The sequence below is a fragment of the Schistocerca gregaria genome, chromosome 2, assembly GCF_023897955.1.
Source record: "Schistocerca gregaria isolate iqSchGreg1 chromosome 2, iqSchGreg1.2, whole genome shotgun sequence".
Taxonomy (NCBI): domain Eukaryota; kingdom Metazoa; phylum Arthropoda; class Insecta; order Orthoptera; family Acrididae; genus Schistocerca; species Schistocerca gregaria.
Window position 1 is genome coordinate 1,054,435,926 of NC_064921.1, and position 12,216 is coordinate 1,054,448,141.

The 12,216-nt window shown below is 43.7% G+C and overlaps 1 protein-coding gene across 1 annotated transcript in view; it reads left to right on the plus strand.

The window, feature by feature from the left end:
* The window catches only part of LOC126335583 (cytochrome P450 9e2-like), a 67,842-nt gene that overhangs the window by 14,225 nt on the left and 41,401 nt on the right, over nt 1–12,216 (plus strand). Inside the window, exons 4-5 of the mRNA XM_049999015.1 lie at nt 5,476–5,684; nt 5,759–5,951. Coding sequence (XP_049854972.1) covers nt 5,476–5,684; nt 5,759–5,951 — 402 coding nt within the window. The remainder of the gene's footprint in view (nt 1–5,475; nt 5,685–5,758; nt 5,952–12,216) is intronic.

Consider the following 12,216-nt stretch of genomic DNA (forward strand, 5'->3'; position numbering starts at 1 on the left):
ATTTTTTTTCTGTCATCAGTCTTCTGACTGGTTTGATGCCGCCGGGTACGAATTTCTCTCCTGTGCCAATCTCTTCATCTCAGAGTAGCACTTGCAACCTACGTCCTCAATTTTTACCTTCTGAAGCCCCCTCCAGTACCGTGGAAGTCAGTCCCTGATGTCTTAACATATGTCCAATCATCCTATTCCTTCTTCTTGTCAGCGTTTCCTCACCAATTCTGCGGAGAACATCTTCATTCCTTACCTTGTCACTCCACCTAATTTTCAACATTCCTGCTTAGTACCACATCGCGACTGCTTCGATTCTCTTCTGTTCCGGTTTTCCCATAGGACATGTTTCACTACCACACAATGCTGCTGTGCTCCAACCGTACTTCCTCAGAAAGTTCTACCTGAAACTGAAGCCTATGTTTGATACTGACAGACTACTCTCGGCCAGTAATGCCCTTTTAGCAAGCGATAGTCTACTTTTTATGTCATTGCTCCATCCATCATGGGTTATTTTGCTTCCCAGATTGCGAAATTCCTTAACTTCCTCTACTTCATGATCACCAATTCTAATGCTAAGTTTCTCGCTGTTCTCATTTCTTCTACTTCTCATTAGTTTAGTCTTTCTTCGGTTTACATTAAATTCACATTTCTACCCATTGCAATGTTCGTCCATTCAACGAATGCAGTAATATTCTTCTTCAGTTTCGCTGAAGATAGCAATGTCAACAGCCAAACTTATTGCTGATTTTCTTTCACCGTGAGCTTTGATACTACTCTTGAACCCTTGTCTTATTTCCGTCATTGCTTCTTTGAGGTATAGATTGAACGGTGGGTGCGTAACACTATGTAGCTGTCTTACATCTTTTTAATGCGAGCGCTGGGTTCTCTGTCTTCTGGTCTCATTGTTCCACCTTGGTTCTTGTACATACCGTATACTATCAATTTTTCCTTATAGTTTATCCCTGTACTCTTAGGATTTCGACCACGTTGGACCATTTTACATTGTCGAATGCTTTTTCTCCGAAGCCGTAGATACTGCGACAAAGAATAGCTCAGCAGGCACCTCTGTCGAAAAGGCAACCGCAGTCGACGTGTGTGGTCGTTTTGTTGACACTTCTCCCAGTGATTTTAAAAATTCCGTTGGGATGTTATCTGTCCCTTCTGCATTATTTGAATTTCAGTCCTTCAAAGCTCTTCTGAGTTCTGATTCTAATACTGAATCTCCCATCTCTTCTCTTTCGACTCTTGATTCTCTTTGTACCACAGAGGTCTTCAGTGTGCTCTTTCCACATATCCAGTGTCTCCTCTGTATTTAACAGTGAAATTCCAAATGGGTTATTGATGTTACCACCCTTGCGTTTAACTTCACCAAAGTTCGTTTTGACTTTTCTGTATACGGCGTCCGTGCTCCTAACAAGCGCGTCTGCTTCGATTTCTTCACATTCCTCACGCAGCCATCTCGCTTTAACGTCCCTGCACTTCCTACTCCTTTCGTTCCTAGGTGACTTGTATTTCTCTACTTCCTTCTTTCGACAGTCAGTTGAAGTATTGGTTCTGATAACCTCAGTTTCTTCGCAGCTATCTTCCTGGCAAACAAGATTTTCTTTCCAGCTCCTGCGGTTGCCTTTTCGACAGAGGTGCCTGCTGAGCTATTCTTTATCGCAGTATCTACGGCTTCGGAGAACTTCAAGGGTATCTCTTCGTATCCCAATTATTTGCGCATTGATCGCTCCTGACTAGTCTCTTGAACTTCGGCCTAACCTCCACCATTATAGTAAATACAAAATTGTGATCTGAGTCCATATTTCCACCTGAGTTCGCCTTTCCGTCCAGTATCTGATTTGGGAAACCCTGCCTGACCATGGTGTAATCCAACTGAAACCTTCCTGCATCTCCCGGCCTTTCCCAAGTACGCTCGTCCCCCTTGTGATTCTTGAGCACAGTATTCGCAATTAAAAGCTGAAATATTTTGCAGAACTCAATTAGTCTTTCTCCTCAACCATTGCTAATACCGAGCCTATATTTTGTCTTAATCCTGCCTTCTGTTCCTTCCTCTACAACCACAACATTTTGTAGCATCGTAATGAGTACGTCAAATTAAAATTTCTTTGCAAGTACCTGCAATGCACACACACCAGTTGTCACTAACAAGATTACGCCTGTAGAAAAAAAATTGTTCTTTGAATTTTCTAGTGCTGTAAATTTTCTGAGGTGGCTTTTGCGCCTGGAGAATCTTTATTTTGTGCCACCCCCGATCTGGATCTTGTAATGTAGCCATGTTGTTACACATATATAAATAGCATTGTTTGTAGTGTGTGTCTTTGGTGGCTCCGAGCACTATAGGACTTAACTTCTGAGGTCATCAGTCCCCTAGAACTTAGAACTACTTAACCTAACTAACCTAAGGACATCACACACATCCATGCCCGAGGCAGGATTAGAACCTGCGGCAGTAGTAGTCGCGCGGTTCCAGACATGTCTGGTGTGTCTTTCATAAACAAAATTCTGTAATCAGTTATTTGTCCTGTTAAATCCGAAAGATCAGTCAGTCTTGCGGTAGATGCAACAAAGCGTCAACTACAACATGGTTCTGACGTTTTAGAAGCTGTATCTCGAAACAAGGCTGAGGTGACGTACGTCATGAGCCAGCGGTTGGCATATGTACGGAGGGCGGCAGTGTCGCATACACAAGGTGTGAACGGCAGTACGTCGGCCACCACTCAAAGGATTAATGTGACGATGTTTCCGACGTGATTATGGTCGCACGACCGAAATAACAGACTGAATGCAGAATGGTTGTGGAGAAAGACACAGTGGACATTCTGTTTCGGAAATGTGAGGGAATTCAATATTCCGAGACCTACAATGTCAAGAGTGCGCCGAGAATACCAAATTTCGCGCATACCTCTCACAATGACCGAGAATAGCGACTTCTGTGTAGAGTTGTCACTGCTAACAGGCAAACAACAATGAATGACATAACCGCAGGAACAAATGTGGGACGTACGATGAACGTATCCGTAAGGACAGTGTGGTGCAATGTCCCGTTAAAGGGCTGTGGCAGCAGACAACGGACGCGAGTGCCTTTGCTAACAGAACCCGCGTCGTCTGCAGCGCCTCTCCTGTGCTTGTAACCGTATCGGTTGGATCCTAGACTACCGGAAAACCGTGACCTTGTCAAATGAGCCTCGATTTCATTTGGTAAGAGCTGATGGTATGGCTCGAGTGTAACTCAGACCCCACGAATGCATGGACCCAAGTTGCAACAAGGTGCTGAGCAAGCTGGTGGTGGTTCCATAATGGTGTGGACAGTGTTTACATAGAATGGACTGGGTCCGAAACGTGTATCATCTGCTACATGGAGAAAATTTGAAGCCATTCATGGACTTCATATTTCCACGACAATGCTCCATGGCATCGGGCCACAATTATTCGTGACTGCCTTGAAGAAAATTCTGGACAGTTCGAGTGATCTATTTGGCCACATAGATAGCCCGACATGATTTCCATCGAACATTTATGGGACATAATCGAGAGATCAGTTCGCGTTTAAAATCTTGCATTGGCAGTACTTTCGCAATTATGGACTGCAGCTATAGAGACAGCACGGCTAAATGAACTTCCTGGCAGATTAAAACCGTGTGCCGGACCGAGACTCTAACTCGAGACGTTTACCTTTCGCGGGCAAGTGCTCTACCAACTGAGCTACCCAAGCACGACTCACGCCTCTTCCTCACAGCTTTACTTTCGCCAGTACCTCGTCTCCTACCTTCCAAACTTCACAAACGCTCTCCTGCGAATCTTGCAGAACTAGCACTCCTGGAAAAAAGGATATTGCGGAGACATGGCTTAGCCACAGCCTGGAGGGTGTTTCTAGAATGAGATTTTCACTCTACAGCGGAGTGTGCGGTGACATGACACTTCCTGGCAGATTAAAACTGTGTGCCGGGCCGATAATCCGTGCAACATCAAAGAACATCACCGCCCAGAGAAGTATATTGTATTTGTTCCGTAAGATAACACACTTTGAAGATATCGTAATCTAATAACGCACATATTTTTTACTTCTAATACAGAACATTTTTGAAAAAAAAGTATTTCTCTATAAAACTTCAAGAAGAGACAATTTAACACGATAACACTGCATTTGGCGTCTTAATTTTTTTCTCGACAATAGCGATAGACTGTTACAGTCGTATGTATGTACACGCACCACTGAAAACTAAGCGCGCGTTGCAGGCGGCCGCTCAGAGTAAATATGAGAGGGATTACAAGACCTCCTCACGTGCTTCCACGAGAGTGGCATTAAAGCGATTACATGTCGTTAGAGGAAGTGCGAAAGCTGATTTTGTGCTTATTTTTATGATTAAAATTCTCTTCCTGCTGGTGATATTTTCAATACAAACCAACATTATAAGTGAAAGAGTACAATAGCATAACGAACTTTTACGGTCGGAGTGAAAACAAACGTTTTTACCAACCGTAATCTACCAGTAATCATGTTTTGAATTCTGCATGAATCACTGTTTTTGTTCAAAATTAATTCTATCATAACTTCTTTGATTCCTCGAGAAGACGTTATATAATACTATCCAGTTTTATGCAACGGTTTTTGCCCGCATCTCGTGGTCGTGCGGTAGTGTTCTCGCGTTCCACGCCCGGGTTCCCTGGTTCGATTCCCGGCGGGGTCAGGGATTTTCTGTGCCTCGTGATGGCTGGGTGTTGTGTGATGTCCTTAGGTTAGTTAGGTTTAAGTAGTTCTAAGTTCTAGGGGACTAATGATCATAACTGTTAAGTCCCATAGTGCCCAGAGCCATTTGAACCATTTTATGCAACGGTTTTACAACTTACGACGTCAGTTTTTCAATTTTTACGTGTCGTTTGCATCTATCCATTGTCAGTCAACAATTCACGATGCAGTGATCTAAATAAATTTGTTCACAAAATGATTTGCTGCTTTTTACAAGATCGTTATTTCTTCGTCTTACGTTAAAACGACGAACAGTATTTTGAGACGTGAGTACAGAAATGAAATTTCAAATTTATACGTGTTTCAAAATTCGCGAATGCAAGGTTTAAGGTTTGTTTTTGATTACAATAATATGAACAGCCCTGATAGTGAAGTGTGTACATCGAAACATCGTGTTTAAAGTAACAGAAACTCTTCATCGCGTACACTAATTCTTTCCGTCACTGTAGCCTCACTTGTTGGCTTCTTTCTTTCGGTGTAGAGCTACGAAAGAGGGAAGCCAACTTATGAAGAAGACTCCAACGGCAAAAGGTTGGTTAAAGTTATAAAGGAAGTTCGACAGGCAGAGGACTACTATAAATCGAAAATCGCATATTATAATTTCCGTAAATGTTGCAGAACACTGGATTTTATTGCACAACGTCCTCTCCAAGAATGAATGGAAATGAAGGAGGTATGTGGCCGTCAATTTGCACAGAACAAGAAGCTGATCAGTATTGTGTATTTTCTTCAAGCTTCTTCTGGCGACAGGGATCTGCTAACTTTGGAGATGAAGGACTTTTTCACCCGTGTTACCAACGATGTAATTGCGACCACGGCATTCGGTGTGAAGGTGGACTCGCTGTCAGAACCAGACAACACCTTCTACCGCATGGGTCGTGACGTCACCAACATCGGATCGCTCGTCGCCGGCGGCTTCATGACATCCCCTAAGCTGATGCAGGTCAGTGCTGTTACCTGATCGTTATGTGCTACCTTAATTCTCGAAACGTGTCCTAATTTCCGTGTGTATTTCAGCTGCTGGGCATATCATTCTTCGACCGGAAAGCGATGGAGTTCTTCAAATCCATGGTGTACGAGACTATTCATACGCGAGAGAAGCACGGAATTGTTCGCCCCGATGTGATCCATCTACTGATGCAGGCAAGCCGTGGAGAGCTGGTGTCCGAGGAATGCAAGAAAGACGGGACCACAGGCTCCAGAGACAGATGTAAATACAGTTCATAGATTTTTGCCTTTCTTATCCATACGCCAGTGTACAAATTCTGACCGCAGTTTAATTCTACACTGCTGCCCATTAAAATTGCTACACCAAGAAGAAATGCAGATGATAAACAGGTATTCATTGGACAAATATACTACACTAGAACTGACATGTGATTACATTTTCGCGCAATTTGGGTGCACAGATCCTGATAAATCAATACACACAGCAACCACCTCTGGCCGTAATAACGGCCTTGATAAGCCTGGGCATTGAGTCAAATAGAGCTTGGATGGCGTGTACAGGTACAGCTGCCCATGCAGCTTCAACACGATACCACAGTTCATCAAGAGTAGTGACTGCCGTATTGTGGCGAGCCAATTGATCGGCTACCATTGACCAGACGTTCTCAATTGGCGAGAGATCTGGAGAATGTGCTCGCCAGAGCAGCAGTCGAACATTTCTGTATCCAGAAAGGCCCATTCAGGACCTGCAACTTGCGGTCGTGCATTATCCTGCTGAAATGTAGTGTTTCGCAGGGGAGCCACGGGTCGTAACACATCTGAAATGTAACGTCCATTGTTCAAAGTGCCGTCAATGCGAACAAGAGGTGACCGAGACGTGGAACCAATTGCATCCCATACCATCACACCTCGTGATACACCAGTATGGCATTGACGAATACACGCTTTCAATGTGCGTTCACCGCGATGTCGCCAAACACGGATGCGACTGTCACGATGCTGTAAACAGAACCTGGATTCATCCGAAAATATGTCGTTTTACCATTCGTGCACCCAGGTTCGTCGTTGAATACACCATCATAGGCGCTCCTGTCTGTGATGCAGCGTCAAGGGTAACCGCAGCCATGGTCTCGGACCTGATAGTCCATGCTGCTGCAAACGTCGTCGAACTGTTCGTGCAGGTGGTTGTTGTCTTGCAAACGTCCCCATCTGTTGACGCTGCACGATCCTTTACAGCCATGCGGATAAGATGCCTGTCATCTCGATTGCTAGCGATACGAGGCCGTTTGGATCCAGCACGGGGTTCCATACTACCCTCCTGAACCCATCGATTCCACATTCTGCTAACAGTCATTGGATGTCGACCAACGCGAGCAGCAATGTCGCGATACGATAAACCGCAATCGCGATAGGCTACAATCCGACCTTTATCAAAGTCGGAAACGTGATGGTACGCATTTCTCCTCCTTACACGAGGCATCACAACAGCGTTTCACCAGGCAACGCCGGTGAACTGCTCTTTGTGTACGAGAAATCTGTTGGAAACTTTCCTCATGTCAGAACGTTGTAGGTGTCGCCACCGGCGCCAACCTTGTGTGAATGTTCTGAAAAGCTAATCATTTGCATATCACAGCATCTTCTTCTTGTCGGTTAAATTTCGCGTCTGAAGCACTTCATCTTCCTGGTGTAGCAATTTGAATGGCCAGTAGTCTATTAATTTCCCGTCTTCTTATTAGTAACCATTTTAATGAGGTTTTCCTTTCACCAAACACGCTAATGGGCGTGGAAGACGTTACATTCATTGGGAGATACTTACGCTACCCGTCATGACCGTGTGTCACACCGAAGGAAAATATAATTAATGGAAAGAACTTGATAGTTGTAATACTGTGTAACGTAAACACAGATCTCAATGTACAAATTCAGTGAGTTGTAGCATCCCCGCCCGTTAACGGAGATGCTGGCCACAATTCGATAAGACAGTCCATGTCACAGTTTTACACTGCACTCCTTAGGTACACTTGACGCAGAAACGTGAGTGGATAGTTCTAGCCCGAGTCACGACTGACAGTGGAACAAACGACTTATAAATTCTGGACATTTAACGCCCTTAAGGAATTCTCTCTATCCACCGTTGAGCCTCATAAATGCGCCTGCATGTGTGGAGGCGTGCATTATAATGCTGCACAGTGCACGGCGCTGGTGGGCAGCAGCAAGCAGTGGGCTTCAGAACCGCCCCAGTGACCGTAAGAAACACCAGACTCTGTCGACTGCTGTGAACGATACTCGTCCAGTAGGACATACAACCAACGGATTGCTCCACCTTCCAACTTACGTTACTGCGGCCTCCTTTGTCTACATACACGTTAAGTGTCCTGGCTGCAGTGGCTTTACGAAGCTCTATGCGACCTCTCACACCTGTTGACGCTTCGAACGGCCTTCAGACGCAGAAATGTCATTCTCCATCTCCATCTGTTTCGGCCTTCCTAGCAGTGTGGACGGTCATCGTTGTGGTCCCGTTATTGTCGCTGGAGTGAAAAGTATCTGCGGTACAATTATTTTTAGAGAGAGCTTTCGATGAACGTAGCGATTTTCATGTTCGTCAGTGTAACACGTATCTACATTCAAAGGAGGAGTGATGTAGAATACTGTTTATGTTTTCTGTCCATTCCAAATAAATGCTTTAAATGTGTTCCGTTGATGACATATCCAAGACATTAAAACGAATTTATTTTCTGAAACTTTTTAGTCATGACACGTGTCATACAAAAAAGAACATATTTAGTCTACATCGCTTCCATTCATATCTCGTAGACATTTTACGTCCATATACAGGGTGTAAACGGTAAAGGCTGTCAAGATTATACACACGGTATATCTCAGTGTGGTTGACAAAAAAGGTGTAATACAATAACGTTGTATAATGTATGAAACGTCTCCTTAGAAAAAATTGTGAATTACTGTGCTGATAAACCTCTCACATTATTTGATTTTCAAACAGCTGAGCAGAACTGAACGTACTCAGACATTTCGCTCTTTAGCTATTCTGATCAACACTAAACTGAGACACAATATTTTTAGAGCAACGCAATCTGAATTTCAATAACCCTTACAAAAGGATGGCCCTGACTAACATTAAACTATACCTTTCAAAAATCAGTTACCTCACAAAAATCTTCGTTACTCGGACTACTGCAATACAGCGAGCACCACTACTGCCAGATAAGTAAAAGATTGAACCTACTGAAGGCACTAACTACTGATAGGCAAAGGTAGCAAATGAAAGATTTTGATAGAGAACAAACAATGTATTTACCTTAACAGTGTTCAAAACTCATAATATATAGCAGTTGATGACATCCAGTCTTACAAAGGTACTGTCTCTGATGGACACACGTCCAGATCATCCGCACTCAAAACTCCACCATTTCTCTCTCCACATCCACCACTGCTGACGGCTCACCTCCAACTCCGCAACGCTACATGCTGTTAACAGCCAACTGCCCAACACTACAATGACGAATATTCTCACAACAATGCAAACCAGCCACAGAATGCACAGAACACAGCCAGTGATTTTCATACAGAGCGCTACGTGGCGTTACCAATATGAAACCTGAACAGCCTACTTACAAGTGTTCTCTATTGTTGTATTCGTAAAAGACAGGTATTTGTAGAAGTGACAGCACACGCATTTCTGTTTACGGTGTCAACTGACAATGCACGACCTTGCTTATGTGTTACCGCGATCGATGCGTAGGCCAGAGGAAGGTAACGGACGATCCGCAAAAGCGCAAAGATTCGACGTTTACAGCACCGCGTCGCGGTGATCAAGTGCTACCGAAACAAGCAATGTAAACAGTCATTTGGGTTGTCGTGGCAGAAAAAAAAGGCTAAATTGAATAAAACGTGTTTCTCGTGGAACAAAATAAACCAATTACCACGTAATTCGTAGTGCATTAAATATAACGAACTGTGCCCTCTTGTTACAACATTAGCGTAACGAAAATTGAATTCAGATTATTTTCTTTTTGCACATTAGTACCGTCCTCACTGAGGATGACACGGCGGTCGGATGGTCCCGGTAGGCCACTTGTGGAGTGAAGACGGAGTGCTTTATTACAATAGTACCGTAACGAAAATCAAACTCACATTACTTTGTTTCCTCTTACACCCATACTACAATAAGTGTTCAAAATGCCCAACATTCGCTTCGATGCACGCTTCATTATGTGGAACCCAGTTTCGTCGCACTCGTACACACGTCCACATTTGCCATTTTTGTATTAGCAGCATCGAAAAACTTTTGGGTAAGTTCTTCCAAATTACCTGCTGAGGGTAAACAAGTTCCTTTATATGGCCTCAAAAGTAAAAATCCAGCGGATTGAAATCAGGAAGGCGCGCTTGCGATCGACGTGGATCAAAACGTTCTATTCATCGTCCTGGAAAGCGTCTATTACAAAATCTTCGTAGCACTATTTTGGAGGAACCAGGTATTATTACGCACGGCTAACGGAACATCTTCTAATCAGATTGGTAGCAGTGTTTCCTTTAGAGAGGTTCGGTAACTGTTACCAGTCAACTGGGCAAGTAAAACGTAAGGACCAATAATGTAATCATCCAATACACCCTCCCACACATCTACGGAAAAGAGCGCTGAAAATTTTTTGGTGCTACTTGGCGCGGATTGTGTAGACTCAAAGTGTGCATGTTATGAAAGTCAGTTATTCTCTCGCGATTGGAAACACGTTTCATCTGTGACGAGTATTTTGCTTATAAAATCATGCTGCGCACTTTTTACCAAAAACCACCCTTACAGTTCTCGTCGCGGTGTGAGATGTTGCCCTTCCAACGTTTGTACGCGTTGAACGTGGTGGGACCGCGGACGCTGGCTTCTGCCTCAGAGTGTGATGAACGACACACCCACGCGGCGGGTGACGCCTTTAGTATTCTGAGTGAGAGTTTCGTTGATGCGGACCAGAATTTGTTCCTCAGCTTCCATTGTACATTCTCGATGTTGTGGGTCTCTGCCTTCGGAAAGAGACAGCACCTCTCAACCTATGCAAATTAAATACGTATTCGTAAGTCGTATTCTGTCATGATTTATTTAATAATGAAACGAAAACATATCAGAACAAACAATATGTTTCGCATACAGAATTAAATGTAAAAAGTTAAAGAAAGCTACTATATTTTATTACCAATGAACAGCAAAATAATCGAGTAGAAGTAGAGAACTATGATATAATTCTTTGATGAACAGGAACAAATGTCGTTCGTGCAGGAAGTCTTCGTTGTGGGAAGCGTTCTCGAAAAATTCGTACAGCTGCTCTATCAACACCGTTTGCCTTCCCGTAAATTAAATGAGTATCGCGTAGTTCAGCGATAGTAGACTCCCCTCCCATTCTAACGTTTAACAAAGTTGCAGTAACGTCTGCGCAGGTAACGGAAGACAGTCCCCGATTGGCGTGTTACAATGACTCAGTCACGCAGGCCAAAGTCAGTACGCACAGCGGTAAATAACACGGACCGACTGCTTACATATTTGCACCTGTGTTGGGGGAAGGGGGTGGGGCAGGCACCCAATATTGTTTAGATCTTATTTAAAGATTTCTCCCAGTCTATTGTGCATAATTTTTACATAGGTCACGTCTAATCCGCGCACACTGCCCAATGTCTACTGGTCCAAAAACATTGTCCCCCGGTAATCTGCTTTTTTTTCTGAGATAGCCAAAGGAAATGTGCAAACATGTTAGCAGACGTTTTAAATCAATAGTTACTTGTGTTTTCCTAATAGAATTTTTTTGGCAGCTGATACCGTTTACACCCTATACAAATGACTAAAGCTTTGAACAATTTATATAAAACAAAAATAGCATTAGAGGAACCATACAATATTTTCAAATGAAATTATATGGTTCTAACCACCTTTTCAAGTCTCAAACATCTACGATGCTTATAAGCAGACTGAAAGGACAAATGAAAATTTACACCGAGGGCAGTTTTCGAACCTGCGTCTCCTGCTCTGCTCACTAGGCGGGAGCACTAACCAATACGCCGGTCTGGCACAGTGGCTGTGTACACTTACACGGGGTAACTCAGCACGCCTTTGTCCCATTCATGCCTCAGGCTCCCCCGTTTCGTTCGTTGCTGAGGTGCCTTTCCAATACGGTTGGAGAGACTCTGTAGTCCAGTGCAGTGCTGTTCGAGTTTACGGGGATACCAAGCAGGCTGAGGGGCGAGTGGTAGTTTAGTGTGAGGAGGGAGGCGTGCTAGATTAGTCCGTGTAGCGCATCTGCCTCGCGAGCGGAAGGAACAGGTTCGAATACTGGGTCTTGTGCAAATTTTCATTCGTCGCTTCAATCTGCATATATATGTGACATTTTTATCTTTTATGACTGTCTTAGTAGATAAGGAGTACATATTATTCTGAGGGCTGAACCATCCACTATGTTCCAGATTACTGCTACTGCCTGATTCCCATACTACTTGAACTTCTGTTCAACGAATTCTGAAACGCACTCTTC